At 41.6% G+C, this 24,589-nt stretch overlaps 1 protein-coding gene across 5 annotated transcripts in view; it reads right to left on the reverse strand.

The window, feature by feature from the left end:
* INTS9 (integrator complex subunit 9) overlaps nt 1-24,589 on the reverse strand; it is a 109,932-nt gene that overhangs the window by 53,004 nt on the left and 32,339 nt on the right. For 4 of the 5 annotated variants that reach the window (XM_067745284.1, XM_067745281.1, XM_067745279.1 and 1 more), the window contains 4 exons: nt 17,336-17,396; nt 13,560-13,622; nt 9,701-9,840; nt 7,644-7,730 (listed from right to left, as the gene is read on the reverse strand). In XM_067745284.1, coding sequence (XP_067601385.1) covers nt 7,644-7,730; nt 9,701-9,840; nt 13,560-13,622; nt 17,336-17,396 — 351 coding nt within the window. The remainder of the gene's footprint in view (nt 1-7,643; nt 7,731-9,700; nt 9,841-13,559; nt 13,623-17,335; nt 17,397-24,589) is intronic. The other variant, XM_067745282.1, reaches the window with a different exon arrangement.

The following is a 24,589-nucleotide window of genomic DNA, read 5'->3' on the forward strand; positions in this document are numbered from 1 at the left end:
CAGACCGGTGAGCCGGAAGAGGAAGGCCAAGCAGGTCCCAATGACTCTGGTGTCAAGTCTGACCTGCTCAGCTTAGGGTTTGGTGGCAGGCAGCTTCTGACAGGGTTCCCCAGGCTCCCCGCCTCCCATATTCACCCCCTTGCCTGGGCTCCTCCCGCTGAGTGTGGGCTGCACCAACCGGCTTGCTTCTAGTGAAGAGACTGTGACAAAAGTGACAAGATGTCACTTCCAAGATTAGGTTACAGAAGACCAAGACTTCCTGCTCGTCCACAGTCTCTCTCTTGCCCTCTTGTTCACTCTGATGAAACCAGCTGCCACGTGGTGAGACGCTCTGAGGAGACGCCCATGTGACAGGGACCCGAGGGAGGCTTCGGCTACCCACCACCCCTGAGGAACTGAATCCTGCCAACCACCGCGTGAGTGAGCCAAGAATGGGATCCTCCCGGTGGAGCCTGAGATAAGGGCAGCCTGGTGGGAGACTCAGAATTACTAATAAGTTAGGAAGTGTTCTGGGCCATGTTCTAGTACAGAGGCAGTGTTTTAATACCTCAACTCAGCCTGGGCTTTTCTCAGGTCTCATCAAGGACATTTTTACAAACTCTAATTGTACAGAACATTTGTAGAAGGTTGGTCTTCATACCTAATTTAGTTGCTTTAGTTGCAATATTCAATAATTTACCTACCCTCTTTTTTCCCTTCATATATCTAAACTGAGGGTAAAATGTTTCCTTCAAAAACTGTTAAAGACCACAGCAAATGAGAAATTACACACACATACACACACGCATACGTATGTGTATATATAATATATATTATTAACATTATATATCTATGATATTCAGTGCCTATGAATTCCTCCCCTTCACTCTATGCTTAAATTCTTCGGGTATCTTATTCTGGCACCTTATATACTGACTACACTACTTTCAGATCTAAAACTAATTATTTGTCATTTCTCTCTTTGGAAATGTTAGAGGTTTCCTTTATCACACAGGTTTGGTGACTATGTTTTCACAAACAATTTTAATAAGTTTTCTATCAGCTAGACAAAAGATTTAAATGAGGAATTAGTCAAATGCATTGTTGGCTTTTCCAAAAGAAGAAACTTTCAATATTCTTTTGTACAAGGTTAGCTTTCAATGTTTTTCTCTCCTTCCTGGTGTGCACTGGCTGATTTTAACCAAGCCAGTCCCCTCTCAATCATGCCATGTTGCTATGTTTTTGCCCACAATGTTCTCTTATCTTGGAGCGATCTCTTCCCTCATTCAAACCCTGCTTAACCGGCCAAACCCAGCTTGAGTCTTGCCACTTAGTACGTAATCTCTGCTCAACAAGCTCCTTGGGTACAGGGACTATGCCTTAAACTTTGGGGGGCATTTCCCTGAAAACTTATAATGCCAGGCACTTGGTAGTTAATGAACAAATGAGACTGAAGTCCTCTAAATTTCCTATTTATACCCCCAAATTTCTTTCGCTAACACCTTCTTTACTCTTTTGAGATATTTAGTCACTTCCTCATTACTTCCTTCTATCTCCTAACATCTTGTCTAACTCAGCTTTCCCTAAAACTCTCCTTATGCTTGAGGCCATAATTACAGAGGCATTTACAGAGCCATTCAAAGCCATTAGGATTATTGGCTGATTAAGGATAAGTCGGATAAGGAAACCCAATGGGAACTAGTTCTGTTTTTTCTGGCTTTCCAATTTATCAAAGTCAAGTTCTCAGAGTCTAAATGCTTAATAAGTACTTTCTAAAAGATTTCATTTTTTTGTTTTGTTCTTATCACACTTGAGTGCTTAATAAACTTTTTTCCCAGGGCTTGACATCATGCCAGAGCTCTGCTGTCTCTTCTTCCATCCTACCAGCACAACATCATGTGTTTTCTTAAAAGAGCAGGACTTTTAGGTCCACAGGGACCACTTAAAAGCTTATAAATAAAACACTGGTTGGGCTTTTTCTAAGTGTTTGATGAGTGAATGACTGAACAAAATAAATATAAGAGCAGAATACAAAGAATACAAGAAGCAGTAAAGTTTCTTTCCTCTCATTACAGTGAAGTGTGCTTACTATACATGTGAGTGGGGTGGGGTGGACATGGGTTAGCAGAGTGATCTTTATGGAATTTACCAAAAGTAAAGCCTGAAGATCAAGCACTTCTCAATACTAAACTGAAACCAGATTATAATGCCTGTTTTTTTGTTTTAGATCAATTTCTCTCTCAAAAGTACAAAGGCAATTTGCTCAGGCTACCGAAGCATGATAGAAACAATTCTTGAGAGGGGCTAAACCATCTCTGCTTTAATTTTATGCTCATCAAAAACCTCTTACCTATAATTTGATCTCTTTAAGTGGACTTGCTGCCCAGAACAGAGAGTCCTAGACAGATGAACCACCCTAGTTCTGGAGCTACGCAGATATCTCAGGATAAAGTAATCAAATGGGATTTTTGTTTCTCAGTCAGTATCCTGGGAGTTTAGTTAGCCCAAACCAGTCTTCAGAGGCTAATCAACTCTGAGTGAAATGAAATGATTAAGTTTCTGGAAGTGCAAAGCTTGTGACGACTCCATCAAAGTACTGCCACTCTCTGAGCACCTGCTTAAGGGCATCTTTAAAAACTATAACATAAGCGAACTTAGAGATAGTTTAATTCAATCCTCCTATTTTACAGAAAAGAAGACTGAGTCCCAGGATCTGAATGACACTGCTAACTAGAGGCAACAGTGGGATTAGGAAAACAGTCTTCCTTCTACTATACTACTTTGCTCTCGTCAGGAAGGGTAGCACTGAAAGATAAATAAGGCTGTGGAAGGCAGACGTGTGCTGGTTACTGAAAGGGGGTTATGTGAACCAAGTGTATCATTAAAGGGAGAAAGGTTGTTGGTGTTTACTGAGCACCTACTGTGTGCCTGGCACTGTTTTAAGGACTTTACTTGTATTACTCATTTAGTCCTCACAACAACCTTGTGAAGTTGCTAATATTATTTCTATTTTATAAACGAGGAAACAGAACCTAGAAGAAATAAACTTCTGCAGCTAAGAAGCAGATCTGGAAGGAACTCAAACACCAGTCTATTTGACCTCCAAGCCCATAGCTTTAATTTTCTTCCTACTACATAGTTAGATCTGATAAATTCCTCTATAAATACCCAAGGAGTGTCAGAGCAGAGGAACTTCAAGTACAATATGCTTTTTAAAAAATTTTTATGTCTTCTAAAAGATATAAACCCACATTTTAAGCTCTGAGTACTGAAAACTGCCATAACACTTCAGCCAGGAATATATTAATGCATAACTCCTTAATGCTTGTCAGAGGATTATGACAATACCCTGTAGTGATTTAGTCTTAATTATAATTGTAAATTTCTAGTCTTATACAAAAAATGCTGCCCTTATATTAACAATACTAGAGACTGGGTAAGTTTCTTCAGTGGAATATTGTGCTTTAAATTTTCCCATTAAAAACCTAAATTTTGAAGTGTGTATGGGAACGTCAGAGGCTTGAAAATTTGTAAGGCATTCTCCTTTTCCTACCCTTCAAAAATCTCTTTTTCAAGAAGTATAAGCTACAATGTCAAAATGAGGGAGAAGGATGGCTAACTTCTAAATAAATCTCAGGGAGCAGTGTCGACTGAGGCAGGGAGCGAGGCAGCTGCCAAAAAGCAAGAGTAATGGTTTTTTTTTTTTTTGGTAAACATACTAATACTAAATCAAATGCTAATTCAAACTAACTTCCTGTGATTTAAAGGAATTTGTCAGAAGCCAATGAATCTGAAAGATTTTAATTCATTTTTTTTTTTTAGTTGGTCTTATTCTTAAGCTACTAAGATGCATTAATTCTTGACATTTAACCAAGAGACTGCCTGTAAAGGTTTAAGCATAAGTCAAAACCTGGGGGCTCAAATCCAACTCATGGAGGCGTTTTGCTTGGATCATACGGAATTTTACTTTGAGAGCCAACATTTTTTAAAGATGAAAAAAAAAATCACATTTAAAACATCCAGATCTAGAGCTTCTTTTTTAAAAAAAAAGTAAAAGGGAAGATTTGGCAGTGATGCGCTCACTTTCCCATACGGCCAAAAGTCTGCTGAAGCCCTGTGTCAGCTGCCCTTTTAGAGAGGTGTGGTCACTGGTCCACAATTCCTGGCAGCCCACCTCACTCCTGTACTTACCTATAAACCCCTTCCTCACCCCTGGAGGCATCTGAGTTTGTGACCCCTATTTTATAGGAACTGGATAAGGAGAATGCAGGAATTAAAAAAAAAAAAAAAAAAAGACAAAGCCCACATCACTTAGTCACTGTACTAGACAGCAAAAACAAACAAACAAACAAAAACAAAAAACCCCAGTGCTTCTCAAAACAGTATGTCACAGTATCTTGGGACACTTGATATCAACTAGCTCATGACGGAGGGAACTTTTAAAGTGGTGTAAATCCTTCAGCATAAATGTTCAAATGCAGCACTTTTAGTATTCTGGCCCAAGATTAAATTCTAGGTGAATATTTCAAAAGAATTCTCTTATCTGATGTCAATTAAAAAATAGCTCCTCAAATTTTTCTACCACTTCTAATATTTATGCTGAGTTTCTCCAAGAGAAAAACAGGACACAGCTTTCTTGGTTTGTCTAACACCTCAGCACAATCTTTCCAATAATTAGACTCTTCTCTTTGTCTGTCAGTAACTATGGCTCATCTCACACTCAAAAGCCAAAACAAAATGCTTGACCAGGATCGGAACTATGGTCAGGATGCATGAAGTAATGAAATACAGTCTCCGACTGGCCCAACTTCTTCTCTACCAAGTTAGCTCTCAACAGCTTCTGATTTTTGCCCACCTGGTGGCGAGACAGCAAATTCAAGGTTTTTTTGGGGTTTTTTTTGCGGTACGCGGGCCTCTCACTGTTGTGGTCTCTCCCGCTGTGGAGCACAGGCTCCGGACGCACAGGCTCAGCGGCCATGGCTCACGGGCCCAGCCGCTCTGCGGCATGTGGGATCTTCCCGGACCGGGGCACGAACCCGCGTCCCCTGCATCGGCAGGCGGACTCCCAACCACCGCGCCACCAGGGAAGCCCCAAATTCAAGGTTTTATTTCAACTAGCACCTTTGTTAAAAAGGGCGATTTCCTAAGCACCTTAGGAAATAACTTTCTGGCCCCCTCCCTAGTCCCCTGCTCCTTCAAGTTCAACTCACCTTTTCCCCTAATATATGATGGCCCTTTTTCTGGTGAGCCAGTTATCTTGTATTTTACAAAGAATGGGAAGCAAAGAAAACTGCCAAGGACTCTGCCCAAGGTCACAGAAAAAAAAGGCAAAATAAGGATTTGGACTTCCTTAAGACTTAGCCCAGGGTTTGGGATTCAGGAAACAGTGACCTTTGAACATCATTTCTGGTGTGCCAAAATTATTTGTAGCAGAATATTTAAGGGTATAAATTTAAAAGGAGGAAGTGAGGGAAGCCAAGATGTACGTGTTCCACAGGGAAAGAAAACAAAGTCCTCAGGTTTCTAAGGAGGGAGATGGAGAGAAGTGAGTTGAATGTGGGCCAGTGGGCACACAGTAGGAGAGGGAGAAAAGGGGAAGGAGGCATGCAGTGGGCAGGAGGAAGGGAGCTGAGAAGAAGCACGCACAACGAGGACAGGAGGGGACCTGTACCGAGTGGGTGGGCGGACAGATCAAGGAAGCCATCCATGTGTACAGAGAAGACTCAGACAAGTGCGTGTCCAGAAGGCGTTTCCTAATGAGAAGCCAGACAGACACCATATCCCCAGTCAAGGAAACAGAGAAACAAGAAGATCCATAAAACACAGGAGAAAACGTGCACAGTTATGTTACTTCTTCCCTCACATGAGAGGGTACTCACATGCCCGTGAGAAGCCTGTATGTGGCTGAGAAGCAGCCCAGCACAGGCGTTAAGGGCACGGACTCTGGAACCAGACTAGCCCAGCTGCCTGGGTTTGAATCCAAATCCTACTGCCCACTAGTTGGCTGACCTTGAATAACTTACTTAACCTCTCTGTGACTGTTTTCTCTTCTGTAAAATGATAACGTTAAAGAACTAAGTGAATTAAATAAAGCACTGAGAAGAGTGTCTGGCACATAACAAGTGCTACATAAGTTAAATAAAATAAATAACACGTACAAAAAGGAATGCATAAAGGAGGAGACTCACGTGCTCAAACTCTGAGACAGTTACAGTATAAAAACCACAGCATGTTCTCCTAGCTACATATTCATATCCTTGTAGAAAGAATGTCACAAAAGCCAAGACATTCTAAAGTTTAGTTAAGTAGATGGCAAACAAATCACGGACCTAGAGGGAAAGAGAACCCAGTGGCGAGGGAGCTGGAGAAGAGCGGACTTGGGTAGGAGTGTAAGGAACACACGTGACCTAAGAAGCCACAGACGGGCTTTTACTCCAGACTCTGGACGCCAGGCCTGGATGGCTGGGGCGGCGGTGCCGGGAGGTGAGGGCAGCAGTTGGCAGGGCTGAACTAACTGCAGTATGTTAGGGCTGACTCGTGTCCTCTGCTGCCGATCAAATATGAGAGTGGAAGTAGAATCAAGCTGCCTCCCGCCTCCTCTACTGCATTTCTACTTACTTCACCTCATCATCTACAGCCTTAGCCCAGGCCTTTGTTCTCTCGCCGGGGTTTCTGAATCAGCTCTGCCGCTGGGCTTCCCGCCCCCATCTCTGCACCCCCATCCATCCTCTCTTATGCTTCCAGGGTTACTTCCCCTAAAAAATATATGCGATCACGTCATTCACCGCCTTGTCAACCTCCCCTGATGGGCTTCCCGCTCTCAATAATAAAAAGTTCCATCTTGACACAGCAGACGCTTCATTATCTTGCTCCAATGTCCCTGTCTGGTTTTGCCTTTCACCTCTTTACTCAGCTAATTCTAACCCACCCTGAACTTCTCACTGTTCCCTAATATACTCTATCCTACGGTGCTGTGCCTGGACCCCACTTTACGACCCTTTCTATCAGGAAAAGTCCTTTCCTTCCTCTGAGACCCACCTTAATTGTCATCTCCTAAGGAATGTCCTCCTCAGTTCCCTAAGCAGAGAAAGTTCTTCATTTTCTGAGTGCCTACAGCATTGTGACCAGGCATCTCTTATAACACATGCCACCCAAGACTGTAATTTAGCTGTTTAATTGTCCAATTTCCCATTAACCGCTCAGCACCTCATAGAGACAGCCAACTGTTTTACTTATTTTTTAAAACTCCCAGGGTTTCCCTGGTGGCGCAGTGGTTGAGAGTCCGCCTGCCGATGCAGGGGACACGGGTTCGTGCCCCGGTCCGGGAAGATGCCACATGCTGCGGAGCGGCTGGGCCCGTGAGCCATGGCCGCTGAGCCTGCGCGTCCGGAGCCTGTGCTCCACAACGGGAGAGGCCACAACAGTGAGAGGCCCGAGTACTGCAAAAAAAAAAAAACACAAAAAACCTCCCAGACCTAGCATATTACCTTGCATATGGTATGGTTGCCTGTCAAATACGACGGTTGAATCAAACACAACCCTTCCATAACACAGGGAAAGGGGAATCTTAATTCTAACAGTATAAACGTTTGAGCAGAAAATACGGTAACATCTGCAAAGCCCCCAGCTCTACTGCCATGGTGGGTAGACGGCCTGCTGCTTACCGCTGAATATCCTTGTTCTTCCACAAGGAGGCAGACTGAGCCTTGGGCACGCGTTCAATGAAGTTCACCAACTCTTCCATGAGAAGCCTGAGTTTAAACAACGAAAGTGATGAACACTCAAAAAGGAATCAGAAAAACATGGCACTCTTAACACTGTAGCCAAGAGAAGCGGGCTTGCCTGCCTGCCCTCCCCAGTCGTCTTTCCTCTCTCTGCTGCACATAAACGTGGGCACCATTTTACATAACGTTGAACAAAAACCTAGCCTTTGCGTTGAATTTTCACGTTAAAAATTCTGAATGTAAATGATTTAATTCATAAGCCTGGTGTGCTTCTTGTCTCTAAACAATGAAATATATAAGCCTATGGTTTAATTCACACTCTTAAGACCTCTGCCTTTATTTATTTAGGTAATTAAAAACACAAAAGGACAAATAGTTAAATGAGCATGAAGTACCTGATTTTGGTGGCAGCAGAGGTGGGGGTAGGATTTTTTTTAATGACAATATTAAATGGACATTTTAAACTGGTAAAATAAGTTTTCTTCATATACATTTTAGGAATTAACAAAATTCCACATGGAAGAATACTCGAAGGCCTAATCCTAAAACTCTAACTCAAGGACCTGCCAGAGGACAGGCTCTGCAGATCACAAGCTGGATCACCACAGAATCACAACTGAGGGAATCTAAGAGACGCCTCACTCAACTGGATCGATGATCCCATGCTCTGAGGAATACATGGGAACAGAGCACTGATGGGGCCCTGGATGGCTAGGGGACGACCAAAAAGCTAGAAATAGACTTTCAACATCTTGAATCCCCTACATAATCCAGTACAGATGTTCCACATTGACTTAAATCCTCTCCCAATAAACACACAGACATGGCAAGCCATAAATTTATTAGCATTTGAATGCCAAACAACTTCATTTCCACTTATTTACTTATTCCTAACACTATCATCGTCTTTCATTTTTTTTTTTTTAATTGTCTTTCATCTTGAAGGAGCAGTACCAGTTCCAGCATTCTAAGATCCGGGATCCAGGCTCATTATTGTTCTGGCTGTAGCTTTCTGGAGAAGTGTCTGGTATGTCCATCCTCAGGCTTTAACTTTTTCAGACTAGAATCTAATGTTTTCAGCTTGTCCTCTCACCAAAACTGTTAAATCACCTTGAGTGCTTTACTTTCCTACAATGTCTCTTCCTCAGATCCTTTATGTTTTTCTGTACACACTGCAGGTAATATGGTTTGATACAAAAACAAGGACATATTTTGTTTCATTTCTGGTAATTCCATCGTATTGGACTTCAGTCAGATTCTAGAACCCAAAGCACTTAGATCCCATATTTTGGGTCTTGATAGTATTACCTTATACCATACTTCTTTGTTTGCTTCAACACAATTCTTTTCTTCTGGGGTAATTTTCTTCTCACTAAATGATGCTATGGTTACTTGAAACAACCATCTGTCCCATGGAGGCTTGGGAGAGGCAGGGGAAGAGACAGCACAGCATTCTCAGAGTCAAAGAAAGGCTCTGAGGTTTTTATTCCATACAGTCCCGAGTTTCACTATGTCAACAGTACAGACAACGTAACCATCTAATTACCCTGTTTTCTACAAGCCGTCCCCATTTATAGTCTGCACTAAACCATAAGAGGGGGGAAATTTTGAAAGCAAAGTAGTAAAATTTCTTCCTCTTTTCTTAAATATGCTGTGTTCCTTTCTCTCCCGAAGCTCTCTGCACTGCATCCTGGTGGCATCCTACTGAATGATACTTCCCCTAATTAGTATCATCTGCACAGAGGAGCTGTCTCTGCACACTCCCTGTTCCCATTTTTCTAAAAAAGACTAACGACCATTACTCGCAGCATCAGTCTCTAGGCAACTCCAAAGAACATTTGTTTTATCTGGAGAGTTGTCTATTCGTGCCTGTTCTCTGGGTCAGCTGCTCAGAGGGAAATAACAATCCCACCTCGCACAACACTCTATTAACAGTCACCACTGAAGGGAGGAGCTCGCCAGCCACTCTCTAATGGCACAAGAAGAAATGCTCTCACCTGCCGATCTGAACGGAGGGCTCTGTGGCATAGACCGTGCCTGTGAACCCCGTGTGCTCAGTGATGTAGGGCAGAGCCATCATGCAGTGATAGTTAGAGATGAGGATCACATCTACTGTAGACAGATCTATTAGCTCGGTCTGAAAAGAAAGGGGAGGGAATGATAGATATCTGTGCGGGGCACATAGATCAACGTGATGGGACTGAAAAATGATGTTGCCAGAATGCAGAGGAATGGCTTTGGTGCTACAGAATAATGATGCCTTTCCTGCAACACTTCTATTCTCTCCTTTTAGGATATTTCCTAAAGTTGACATTACGCGGCAGGACAGGATGGCTATTGATGAGAGTGCAGCCCGTCCGCCAGAGGTGCTCTGATTTTACTAAAACAGAGTTCTGCGAGTCAGACGTGTGAGGATGAACGACAACAGGACACTTCAGCAGCTGCTGCCTGGCAGGGGGAACCACGTAACACGAAGCAGACAGCACAGTATCAGCCGTGAGGGAGAGGCACACAGAAACCAGCTCTTCAGAAGTCAAATGTGGGAGGCAACTGTTTTTGGAGTAACTTCTGACCACTAGTGTTGGGTATAGAGGCCCCCGCAAACGTAGTGGCAGAGTCATAAGAGGAGGTTATACTCTTGTGTTCTACCCTAATCACAACCCCCGCTCTACCCTTCACTCCATTATTAAGGTCATGTAAAAAGGGAAAAGACAGGTTGGCAGGTGAGAAAAAAATGCTACCCATGTTTGGTAAATTTTTATGAAAACTCTTTTAGTAGAAGGGAACTTTTTTTCCATAAATTTAAGTCCTACCTGCCTTTTAAGGCTCAATTCTCTTCTCCCACTAAGCCTTCCTTATTTGCCCAGACGAAAGAAACCACTTCTTCCTCTGAACTGTCAAGGCACTTTATGAATATCCCTCTCGTGGCAGTTATTATTCTGTACAAAGGCAGGCAGCTCAAAGTTATCATTTTGTCCCCCCAAAACTGAATGTCTCTGAGCCCAAGAATCCCGTGTGACTCAGCTCTGTCCCCTCCCCGCTGTGGTAGCCAGGACATAACAGGCCTTGGCGCACTGTTGTTGGAGGACTGCATCGTTATAAGCAGCACCCTCTGTGGAGAAAAATGAGATGCAGCGGTTCAGAGACATCATCTTAGTCTCTGAGCTCTCCCTCACGGAACTTACCCCGTGGAAACTGTATGGTACAGTACGGACAGCATGGGGTAACTCAAGAAAGAGTTTTAGTTAGCAGAATGGGTCACAGAGCTACTATGTCCCCCAGGGAGTAGAAGTAACAAAGATGTCTGTGCCCTCTTTGCAAATAACAGAGACAGTGTGCCATTTTGGCTGTGGGTATCTTCTGGTTGGTGACTTTATGTGTAAAGTAAGTTGATTTAATGAAGCCGCCAAGGCATAATCAGCTCCTGAGGACAGCGTGGAGATTAGAGGTCAGAAGCTGCTCACTGCCGGGGCAATGGCAATCTGTGTGAATAAAATGTCTAAGGACATAACTTAACTCCATGCTGTGTACTGCACTTCCAAGACAATATCCTCACATAACAAAGGGTCATGGGACATCCTGCTGGTCCTATTCCCCACCAACTCTCTAGAAGCATTTTTAAACAAATGAGAAGATTAAGACATAGTAGCAGAGTGATACGTCCAGAAGAAAACAAGGGAAGAAGAGTTGAAGCAACAGTAAAACCCAAAAGCATCCCTACCTTCCTTCTACCTATACAGAAACTGGGTAGGAATATTTGAAATTTCTCTTTACTATTTAAGAAACAACCCATAGAGTCCAGAATGATAAGAAATTTGGTGAGAACAGCTGGGGAGAAAAAAAAATATATATATATTTTCTGCTTGTATATATATCAAGAGTGCCTACATAAAAAATTTTCCCCTGAGAAATAAATTTAACACCCAAACTATGTTTATATATTCACATCTATATGTTTACTTGCATACTTTCACTCAGTGAAATCCCATAAAGACTATTTTAATTTTAAACTTTTATATACAGACACTTGGGTTCTATAGACCATGAATTGGGTCAAAACAGTCATAATTTATTGGTTGCTTACTATACTGTCCTAGACTTTATGCACAGTCTACAGTGTAGACTTTGGGGGAATACAAAGATATTTAAGGTAGCTGCACTAGATTATAAATTCCATGAGGACTGGGACTTCAGTTCTGCCTGGCTCAGCCACAAGTCAGCCAAGATTGGACAGCGTAGTAAGTCCCTCTCTCCTAATTCAACAACTCTCATATTTTCTCCTGATCATACAATGCCCTGGTTTCCCTTAAAATAGTGACTACTAATAACTTGTCATTAACCACAAATTATGACACTAGTTGAAAAAACCTATATGGCTTCAGAACCCTAAATATAACAGTGCTGCTTTAGCTTGGCAAAGGTGAACTGTGAAACGGTGACTGTTTAATTTCAAAGCTTAGTAGTTGATGGAGCAAGTCAGAAAGTCACCAGAGCTCCAAGCCAGGTATCCTCCACTGAGGGCCACAAGCTGAAGGCTGCAGCAGTCAGTGCCACAGGCAGTAAACTGAATAAATGCAGCACCTACGATTAGGAATCTTTGAACAGATGGGGAACTGCCCCACCAACTCCTAAATGACAAATGAAGATCACGAAAAGATTTTATTAGCAGTTAGGGAGAGCTCAGGATTCTCAATAACTGTCTACCTTCACACTTGTTCCTACTAGTTTACCTCAAACTCTCCCTTATTTGCCAATTTCAATTACCACATCCTTCTTTGTTTTTCTTCCTCTCTTTCACTCTGGTGTCCTAAAAGGGCACATCACCTACTTCAAAGAGAGAAAAAAAAAAAAGTTTATCTAAAGGATATCAAAGGAAGTTGTAGAAATGGAAGGAGAGAGAGGAAGAAAGGACAAAAATAAGGGACACAGCACTCCCAATTTCTTTTTTCTCTGGCACTGAAATGTGAAAGTATTTTCGACAGGCACTGACATCCCCTGGGCACACGGAAAGAATAGAATGGTAGCTTCTTATTGATTTCCTCAGGAACCCTGGACTGGCTACTGGCTTCCCTATACTTCATCTGTGAGCTGAGAACTCCATCTAGGCCACTCTGGGGATTAGGCCTGTCAGCTGAGATTAGTTTCCTTTAAGACTAATGCAAACTGATCTTTGTTTCCTTTAAAACAATGAAACTGGACTCAAACACTTATAACAAGTCTCACTGTGATGATAATATGTAAGCGACAGATATCCATGACTCAGTTCAGAATCCATGAATTTCAAGCAATATTCCATATGTCATTTCAAGTCAGCAAGAATTTTTACAGTTTACTATACTGGCTAGATAACAGCAACTCCCAATTACCCAAGACTAGAAAAAGTATGGCTAACCTAAGACACAGGCATTATCTAGTCGGCCTTCTGTATCTGTGGCTGTGAAACCTCTATTCATTGCACTCCATCATTTTATATAAAGTGCTTCAGTATCCGTGGATTTTGGTATCCACAGGGGCTCCTGGAACCAATCCCCCGCAGATACCGAGGGATGACTGTAATTACAAAATTAAAAGGCTTGAGATATTTCTTTACCTTGCTCAAAACTATGCTCCAGTGTGACTGTCAATGTGGATTATAGAAAAAGCTAGGGACGGGAAGAAGAGAGTGACTTCAGTGATTTACAGACAATATAAAAAGCTCCTAAATGATATTTTAGCTGTAAAACAAAGTGCCTAGAATAACAGATCCATTTCAATTTGAAAACAGGAAGCTAAGCCCCTGAAAATTATTTCCTGATTTCAGTTTGAGAGATGATAAGATATGCTTTGTTTCTACAACAAGATTCACTTTAATCTTACCTCTGGTAGGCAGAATTCGGGCACAGAATCCACAAATACATGACCTGAGCACTCCTTTAGCTCCTAAAAGACATGAAAAGAAAAAATTCTAGGACGTAATATCCAATAGATACAGCGCCAAAGAAATTTCATCCCCAAACCAAACTTTCCATGAAATATCACAGATTGCTGGAGTTGGAGGGAAGCTGGAAGCTTATTTAGGCCAACTGTTCATTGTTTAAGCTCAGGGAGGCTAAATGTTTTATTTAGGATTAAAAAAATGCTGGCTGGTGGCTGACTCAGGACTTGAATGCACATTTCTTGATGCCTCTTCAAGGAAGCCATGTGTGGACACATGCTGCTTCCATAACTCGTGACCCAAAGCTTTCCAAATAATTGTTAGATGGACCATACCAGCAATACCAGAATGATCTGGAACACTGATGGAAGTAGATTCCTGGGCCCTACCTAAGATCTAAGGGATGAGAAACTAAGGATGAGGCCATGGAACCTGTGTTTATAACAAGCACCTCCAGCGATTTTGTTCTGCAATTAGGTTAGGAGTCCAGGGCATAGACAAATGATTTAGAGCCCCTTTCTCCTCCTACCAAGGTTTGAGGGGCAAATAAGGAGGGAGATGAAGAGTACAGGGTAGGGATTAAACCACCACCACCACCATTCAAAAGAAAAAAGTGTACTTATAAAGAGAGAGAATTTAGTGCAGCTCCTACTCTGCCCGTGACCTACAGTATTTAATGTGCCTGTCTTACTTTGGATTCTTTCACAAACAGATCCTGAGAAAGGGTGTGTGAAAGCTTATAAGGGAGGTGCTAAAAACAAACAAACAAACGAACAACAAAAAACCCAGCAGGAGGAAGGGCAAGTGATAAATAAAGGGAAAAGCAGGTGACCGATAACGAATATGTTACAGAGCTACATACCACTGTGGGCAACAGGGAGTCACTCCCATGGGGAAACTCTAAGAAACAGTATCAAACATATACCTGGGAGTTATTCCACTCAGGGGCAAGGGACCTGGGATATTTATATAGCAACTCGTGCATTTGGGGCAGCTTTAGGAAAAAACTGTCAGGCAAAGCCATACAGGTATTGGCAGCTGGATTTATGACATAGGACACTGAAGAGACAGGAGTGGGCCACCAACAGAGTCTGCTACAATGCCCCCAGGAGGCCACCAGAGTTGCTGCCTTCCCTTGATGACACTTTATACTGAACTCTATGCAGGAGTTTTTGCTCCAAAGTTAAAGCTATCTATGACTCTATAATGAAACCACTAAAAGATAGATTTTGGTTGACAGTTTCCTCTTTCTGGAAAGAGAAAAATACTGTTAGAACTTTGTTCCATTGTGTTTTCATTAGTCACCAAACATAAATTTCTATATATTCATATATATGTACCTATATTTATATACTGGAGTCTGAATGATTTTACTCTCAATCTTTACCTGAAAATAAGGTATTAACTGTATGTTATTTTCCTTTTGAATTTTACAAGTCTCCTATCAGAACCTTGATAGAATATTTCCTCCCCTTGCCTTCCACTGTAAACTCTGGTTCCTCTCCTTATATGAGTACCATTTAACCAGCAGAGCGCTGAGCCAAAAAGAGACTGAAAACCATTCCGTTTTTTCTTTCCTCTTCCTTTTCTCTGCAGTACGCGGGCCTCTCACTGTTGTGGTCTCTCCCATTGCGGAGCACAGGCTCCGGACGCGCAGGCTCAGTGGCCATGGCTCATGGGCCCAGCCGCTCCGCGGCATGTGGTATCCTCCCGGATCGGGGCACGAACCCGTGTCCCCTGCATCGGCAGGCGGACTCTCAACCACTATGCCACCAGGGAAGCCCTGAAAACCATCCTTAATTACAATGTACCTGCCAGCTAAAAACAAATGAGCAATTATGTTTAATGGAAGAAGACTCCCAGCTCCCCTAGGATGAGGTTAAAAATGATTAAAGACAAATCATGGGAAATTTATAAGCGCTGCCTGGCCTTAAATTGACTATGTAATCTTCTTCGCCATATTGCCATGTACCAGGGTATGTGTACCTCACATGACAGAGCCTCCTCTGAGGCTCTCATCCTTCCTGGCCTGGAGCAGCATATTTGCCATTCCACGCACTTACAATGTTACTCTATTTTATTCACCACTTCCTCCTAATGAAATGCTCCCACATAGACATGCAAGTCATTTTGCTCACAATGCACAGGTAATGGGATGCTTCTGAGCCTTTCTCAGGGAACAATGATTTACAGCCAGCAGAGAGTTAGGCTGAAATTTCATCAAGTGCACAGATTCTTGATTGTCACATAATTTTTACAGTTAGCTTTGAGGGAAATCTGGTTTCAAATCATGCATTTGGCTTGCACTCGAGGTTGGGGTGTAGGTACAGGAGTTAATTCTGTAAAAAGAGCACCTCTTTATTTAACAATACCAATTACAAGAAGGAAATGCCTTATCCAATTCAGATGAATCATTTTAAGGATCCTTACACTTATCCAGTCTTTCAATTCTGAAACTGGGGAGAGGAAGAATGATTTGGAGGCCTAAGAATGGCATGGATAAGCTTGACAGTTTTTAATCTTCCTTTACCCTCTGATTTTTTTCAGGAGAAAATTTGACTAGATTATAGTTTTAACATTTTTTTGTATCTCGGGTCTCTCATGTATACGTTAAATGCCCAGAAACTGATCTGAGGAAGGAATTATTGTGAAGATAATCTAATGTTAAAAATTTAATAGCCTTGAAAAAAAAAAGTAATTTGAGTCATTTACTTTAGGCCTAGTTAGTGATTAAAGTCATAATAAGACCCCAAATCCTAGATTCCTAGAACTATGTTGTTTTCTCACAACCTATAGGAGTGTCCACTCCAGGCTACCAGGATCACAGATCATAGTCTGGAAGGCCCTTTGTTCATATTTACCTGAAAACATGCTTCCCTCCCACTCCCCCAAGAGCACACTGCCCGGCAGTTAAACACTCAGCTCCTCAGTCTGTTCTCCACATGGCAGCCAAAGCGGTCTGAGCAGAGGAAGACACTGCCCGCTGCAACCCTTGGTGGCCTCTTATCACCCAAAGAATAAGACTCAGACTTTTTACAAAGCCTTAGCTGATTTGACCCCTGACAGAGCAGTTTAAAACTCACAATGTCTGGGGGAATTTTAAAGTTATTAAAAAAAAAAAAAAAAAAAGTTCACTCCTTACAGGTGGAGAGTCAGTACAGCCTCAAAATGAAATGAGCTAGGGACTTCCCTGGTGGTCCAGTGGTTGGGACTTCACCTTCTGATGGGGGGCGGGGTGCGGTTCGGTCCCTGGTCAGGGAGCTGGGATCCCGCATGCCTCGGGGCCAAAAAACCAAGAAAAGGCAGTATTGTAACAAATTCAATAGAGACTTTGGGGATGGTCCACATCAAAAGAAAATCTTTAAAAAAAAAAAAAAAAGAAGAAACGAGCTAGATGGAATTCTCTAATAAGCATCACCACTGAAACTCTCATTGCAATTCTAAAAATAAGAGTTTTCTTTTTGTGGTGGTAAAATGTATTTGCAGCAGAAGTTCTTAGATTTTACACATGAGAAAACTGGATCTGTACCTGAACACTGAGACTCCTTAAAAGGCTCTTAAAAACAATAATTACCAAGTACTGAAGACTTTACATGGGATTTTTCAGGGAGAAGACACAGGGGAAATAATGAGCCCATCAGTCACATTATTATCGGGTGGCTCCGGTATGACAAGATGGCTTTCCAGTGGGTGTAGATACACTTCAGCTAATCATTACCTTGTCCAAGAAAGCATTTCCATCCTTTAGGGACCAGCCAGGAAGATTAGACAGCCTGGGACTGCAAAACAAAAGATTAAATTATCCTAAATAGATTATAATCCTCAGTGATTTCACGGTGACTGTACTGGCTCCATAAAGTGAAAAACAGTTTGAAATTACTGGCAGCAATGCCTACCCAAAATACTAATCAAAAAGACGAAAAATAACCATGTGGTATCAAGCTTAAGAATTAGTGGCAGTGGAACATTAAAAAGCCAAATAGTTTTGCGCTAAATTGGGAAAATTAAAAGAATGCTATGCAGAATAATAAAGAGAAAAAAGAATGATGAGACACTAGAGCATTGTACAGTTTTCCCATCACTGGCCCCGACTTCACCTTGCTTGTGTTTGACAACAAGCCTGAGGGGAAGGCCGAATGGGACCATTATATTGTGGATGACAAAACAGACTCAGAGGGGTCAGGTGTCTGACAAGAGCACTTAAGCTGCCTACCAGCCAGAATTCACCACAAATAAAAACCTGAATTCTGCTTGAGTCCACCTTCTGGATTCATTGCTTATAAATGAATTAGTCAACTTGTTACCTGTGGCTTGAGTTTCCAATTCTGGAAAATGAAGCTAGTTTTCCTAAGCGTTACGAAATACATACCTAAGCGAGTAATTTCTAGAAGGTGAGGTTAATTTCACATATACATTACATTAAAGAAGTCTGAATCAGAAATCATTCACTCTGGTAAGCTCAGGATTTAACTGTGTGCTATTGGTTGACCAATACTGGAGGTTGAAAATGCAAATAACTCTGGAGAAAAAAGAATGCTGGTAAAAAGAAAAACTTAACGATCAAGGTGATATATGAAGAAAAGCACACAGAAGTACAAGTTGGATGGCAGAACACAAAATTAGTCTGTGAAGTAAAAATTAAAGGCAAAGTATGGGCGTGGGACTAAAAGACTCTATAATCAGAAACCAAGTTAACGTATAGTACTGGATCCTCTCTCTAAAATAAGTTTATCAAATTCTGACTTTGTAATTAGGTGGTAGGTACGAAAGTCAAATTGAAACATAGATATGTGAATATTTGTCAATCTTCTAGGAAAGATTAAAAACCTGAATAAAATATAAATGCATCTAATTTTAGAAAAAAAGTGAGAATTTAAGGGGTAACTTTTAATTTTGACATAATTACTAGCTCATAGAAAAGCTGTAAGAATGTAAGTACAATGATGTCCCGCATACCCCTTGCCTAGATTCTCTGTTTACATTTTCCCTTTATTAATCAAAAAGTGAGAATTTTTGGATTTCATTCTTGAGAATGAAAATTACTACTAGGAGAATCAAGTTTGGTTGGCATAAATTATACCTGAAAAACTTTTTTTAAAACTCTGGGAGCTTTCCCAGAAAAAAACTCTATTACCATTAGCTGTTTAATTCCCATCTCATTTCAGTCACATATATACCTTCACTTATAGACTTCTTACTTCTTAAAAAATATTATTTACTACCAGATCAGATTAAAAAACCAAGCATTCTAATAAAAGTGTAATGACAAGACAATCCGAATACTGTTCTCATTTCATGCACACTAACTCTCTAAAAGAAGTTGTAAATATCCACTTCCCTTTACAAAGAGAACTGGATCAAAGGACATGCATCCTGTCTGTTCTCCATCAGACACACACAAGTCAACCTCCAAATTACAGATGACTGATTCAATTAGTTTTGTCCTCATCAAGTGATTAGAAATGGTACACTGCTTATGGGACTTCCCTGGTGGTCCAGTGGTTAAGACTCTGCACTCCCAATGTAGGGGGCCCAGGTTTGATCCCTGGTCAGGGAACTAGATCCCGCATGCTGCAACTAACAGCCTGCATGCTAAAACTGAAAAAAAAAAGATCCCGCGTGCCACAACTAAGACCTGGTGCAGCAAAATTAAAAAACAAAAGAAGAAATGGTACACTGCTTATAAAAAGAAATTTTTTTTAAGTAAAAATTTCAGGTATTGTGGTTTTAACTCTTGCTAAACATTTTTTTATAACGTCAAAGCCTTCTATGAAGTATCTGTAGTTATTCTGGATTTAAGAAATTGCTAGTAGATGGTACTGAATGCTCAAAGGAGAGCAAGACCATGTTAAAACAACAGTGCCAATGATAAAGGGGCACACAAATGCGTCATCAGATGGCAAATGGATGCTGACTACAGAGATGAAAATATTTTGTTACTGGGGACCAACAAGTTAATGACCAAACCATGAAGAGTTAGCAAACTTTAAGCTACCAAAGAGGAAGAGATTTATTACTTTGTTCCTAATGATTACAAAATCTGAGAGGGAACAGGAGTTACGAGGTGAAGACAGAGGGCGATTTTCCAGAAAGAGGGACAGGAAACAACCTCATCATTTGGTGAAGTACTGAAGGAGGATAAGGTATGCATCTTCACTCATTCATTAATGAATCTTGATTTATGTGTCGAGCACTCAGCTGCTGGTGATACGACCATGAGCAAAACGCGCCTGTCCTCCTGAGGGGTTAGGGAAGACAGACAGATCAAGTAATCACACAGAGAACAAGCTGTTATGAATGATGAGGCAGCACACAGCGCACAAGGCACCACAAAGTCTCCTAACAAGGGACTCATCTAGGCAGCATCAAGGCAGCAGTTCTTCTTGAGTCTCTGAAGAACGAGCTGACATCTGGATGGTAGCAGAGTCAAGGGGAAACTGTGTCAAGGGGCAAGGTCTGGAGGGAATAAAGAAAGAAGACAGCTACAAGGCCCAGGACTTTCCTCCAACCATTCTCACCAGGCTTTGGCATGGATATCTTAAAAAAAAAAAAAGGTTATCCAAATGAAATTTCAAGGAGGGTCCTATATATACCCTCCCCCTCAACCAACTAAAATGCCTTCTCTCTGTCCTTCCCATATAGAAACTGGAGTCATAAATGATCTGAGAGAGGAGCTCCTGCTAAATAGACTAAGGGAAGGTGGGTTCAGGGAGGGGTGAAGAGCCTTCCTGGCTGAAGGAACAATCTGTGTGACTGCTCCCAGGCAGGAGATAAGACTTCTTTGAAACTGAAAGAAAAGAAAAGAGCAAGATACTAGAAGAGAGGCATAAAGCCTAATGTACCAAGACTGACTTGGTATTTATCCTAACAGCAATGGAAGGGACTTCCCTGGTGGCACAGTGGTTAAGAATCTGCCTGCCAATGCAGGGGACACGGGTTTGAGCCCTGGTCTGGGAAGATCCCATATGCCGCGGAGCAACTAAGCCTGTGTGCCACAACTACTGAAGCCCACCCGCCTAGAGCCCGTGCTCTGCAACAAGAGAAGCCACCGCAATGAGAAGCCCGCGCACTGCAAAGAAGAGTAGCCCCTGCTCGCCGCAACTAGAGAAAGCCCGCACACAGCAACGAAGACCCAACGCAGCCAAAAATAATAAATAAATAAATTTAAAAGCAAAGGAAAAACCACTGAAAGGTCTTAAACAGGTGAAAGACGAGATTAGATCTGTATTTCTAAAAGGTGATTTTGGAGAAAATTGACATCAAGTGCCTTCTGATAACACGTACCATCATTTGTGTGGTATTCCTACCGAAAATAGTAACCCCAACCTAATTATGAGGAAACGTGAGACAAACCCATACTGAAAGATGTTATATAAAATAATTGGCCTGCACTCCTAAAAATGGCAAGGTCGTGAAAGACATAGAGACTGAAACTCTTCCAGATTAAAGGAGATTAAAGACGTGACCAAATGCAATGTGTGATCTGGATTGGATCCTAGACCAGTAAGTTATTTTTCTTTTTTGCTATAAAAGGCACTACAGTGAAATATGAACTGGTATAACTTGGGAAATGTACATAAGGTACACAGCTCAGATACTTGTATAGTATCGACGTTAAGTTAACTGATTTTCTTTATTGTACTGTGGTTATGTAAGAGAATGTCCTTCTTCTTATAAGACAGGCACGTAAGTATTTAGGTGGCAAAGGAGCACGGTGTCTATCTTTCAAATGGGTCAGAAAAAACTACATGCGTATGTAACATAAAGAGGCAGTGATAAAGCAAATGTGATAAAATGTTAGTAACTGGTAAGAGTAACTGGGAATTGTCTGTAACTATTCTTGCAACTTTTCTGTAAATCTGAAGCAATTTCAAAATAAAAAGTTACACAAAAAGAAGACTCTGGATTCAGACAGGGGCAAGAACAGAATTGAAGAAGCTGGTTAGGAAGCTTTACCAGTAATGCCTGTAAAAGAGGATGATGACTACCACAGTAGCACTTAAGAGAAGTAACTGGATTCTAGAGCTATCTAGAAGGTAAAAATGACAATGCTTAATGAAAGGTTGGATGTGGGAAGTGAGGAAGGGGGCATCTAAGTGAACTCCCAGCTCTCTGGCTTTTATAACAGGGTGCCATTCCCTAAGATAGGGCAGCATGGGGGGAAACCAGGTCTGGGAGGGTGTACTCTCCTCTTCTGGACCAAGTCTAATCATAAACTCAGTTTGGGGTATGGTGAGTTCTGAAGTGCTTTCAAAGGCACATCTGAGGAGAGAAACCGAGTAGGCATTTTGGATTTATGATTATGAATGTGGAACTCACATGTGGAACTTAACGAAAAATACACATTTGTAAGTTACTGTCTGGATGGTTATCGAGGCCCTGAGCATTTATCTTTTATTTTATTTTTTAAAATTTATTTATTTTGGGCTGTGTTGGGTCTTTGCTGCTGCACGTGGGCTTTCCCTACTTGCGGCGAGCGGGGGCTACTCTTCGTTGTGGTGTGCATGCTTCTCATTGCGGTGGCTTCTCTTGTTGCGGAGCACGGGCTCTAGGCACGAGGGCTTCAGTAATTGTGGCACACGGGCTTAGTTGCCCCACAGCACGTGGGATCTTTCCGGACCAGGGCTTGAACCCGTGTCCCTGCCTTGGCAGGCGGATTCTTAACCAATGCGCCACCAGGGAAGTCCCTCTGAACATTTATTAAATTCCCTTGGTAGAGCCTCTGTGGCCAAGCACTGAATACTAAAGAATTCTCATGTGTGATGACCAGTTAGAGGAAAATGAATCTCCAACGTAGATAGAAGAGAAAGATTCAGAGAAGTAACGAAAACCAGGACTGTATTATCATGGAGGAGAGTGATGCTGAGTGGCTGAGGGTGAGGATGACAAATGCGTATTATAGCTAATGACGTGGAAGTCATTCGTGATTTACTGAAAGATGTTCTGGTGGCTGGTGTGGGCAAAGCAGACTGGGAAGGAGTTAGGAATGCTGAAGGGGAAAGTGGGGTTGAGAGAAGGTTAAAAAGATTTATTTATTTTTACATTTTAAGTTAGAAGTGACAGCATAATTAAATGGGAAGGACTGAGTCAAGATGGAAAGATTCAAGATAAAGGAAAGATTACAATAGCGAAATGATGCAGAAGGAGAGAAGGGTTGAAATCTAGAGAAGACAAAGGGATTCATTCCTATGACAAATATTTACGGAGCAGCTACTGCATGCCAAGAACTCTTTTAGGCACTGGGAATACAGTGGAGAGCAAACAAAATCTCTGCCCTTATAAAACTTACCTTTTAGTGGAGAAGAAAGACAATATATAAACCAAGCATGTATATATGATGTAATGCGAAGTGCTCTGAAGACAAATAAAGCAGGATGAGGGGACAGAGAGGGACTGGGGATACTATTTTAGCCAAGTGGACCTCCAAGGTTTCTGGCCTGAGCAAATGAAGACATTTTTTGTAAGGAACTGCCATGGGCTGTTAATCATCCCATTAGTATAACCTCCCTCTGAGAGAAAAACAATGACAAGGGGAAGAGAGAGTAGAAGTGGATTCTGTATTCACTTGAGAATACAGAATTAGGTAAAGACAGGAATGAACAGGAAAGGGAAAACATGTAGCTAGGACTGTGTGCCCAACTCAGGTTTTGAACACCTGGATGATTCATGACCCTGCAGAGCATGTAGGCCCCCATTTGGGAACCCTCAGCATACCCTGTATTTTATTTTCTTTAGTAATTATCACAAGTATATAGCTATTTTTTGTACCACAAGTATAATTAAATCTTCAACTGTGTAATTCTTTCTCCTCTGACAGACTATGAATTCCATGAGGAAAGAAAAGTTGTCTTGTTCATGTCTGTATCCCCTGGTCTAGGACACTGCAGATTCTTAACACCGAGTGAATGAACATTTTAAGCTTTGGAAGGAAACAGACAATGATATCAGGCTATTTTAATAAAAAACATGCAGTCATTTTTGTTGAGAAATATATATGACACCTACAGTTCCTAAATCAACTATAAATACATTTTTTTCCCCTTCTGGATAATATCTATGGATGGTAAAAGTATTTCTAAGTGCTGGATGTGATTATAACTGAATTTTATCAGCTATGCATAAAATGTAATCTGGAATTAACTCTGACCTTGTCCCCATCATCTTACTGTATCCCTTATCTTAGAAAAAAGTCAATCGTTGATTTTTTTTTTTTTTTTTTCTTTGCGGAGCACAGGCTCCAGACGCACAGGCTCAGCGGCCACAGATCACGGGCCTAGCCGCTCCGCGGCATGTGGGATCCTCCCGGACCGGGACACGAACCCATGTCCCCTGCATTGGCAGGCGGACTCTCAACCACTGCGCCGCCAGGGAAGTCCCAATCGTTGATTTTTAATTCTACTTTTCCTAGATGGCTCACAGGGTTATCATTATGAATAATCATTGCACACAGTGAAGTCTTCAGCAGTGAATGAGATACGTTAGATGGTTTAACTAGCTCGTTATGCTTTTAAGCTCTTAAATCTGCTTTAGATAGCTTTTCTGTCTCCCCTCCTTCATGCGGTATCACTTTTTGCTGCTGGAAGTATATCTGCTTCTAAAAGTTACCCACTCCTTTTATGAAGTGCTGCTTCTAAATAACAGCAAGCTGGAAAACCAATCTCCTAGACAAGGTCTTAGTAAGAGTAGACAGTGCTGCCTGTAGGCCTGGGGTAATCTGTCTACTTTAAGACATGGACTTCGGCTTCATGTAAGATTCTATGATATCTACAGCTGACTAGTATGAAAATAATGCATAGATACCTATCAAAAAGAAATGTCAGGCTCTATGATGTCAAGTCCCTGCAAAGGTAGTTAAATGATTCTAAAATTCAATTCGTGGGGCTCATCAGTTGACCATTTATCAACTCCTACATGAATTAGCAAGAAAGATGAAATATATATGACCTCACTTGCACTGAGTAGTTGCAGGAAC

This window comes from Pseudorca crassidens, chromosome 7, assembly GCF_039906515.1.
Source record: "Pseudorca crassidens isolate mPseCra1 chromosome 7, mPseCra1.hap1, whole genome shotgun sequence".
Taxonomy (NCBI): domain Eukaryota; kingdom Metazoa; phylum Chordata; class Mammalia; order Artiodactyla; family Delphinidae; genus Pseudorca; species Pseudorca crassidens.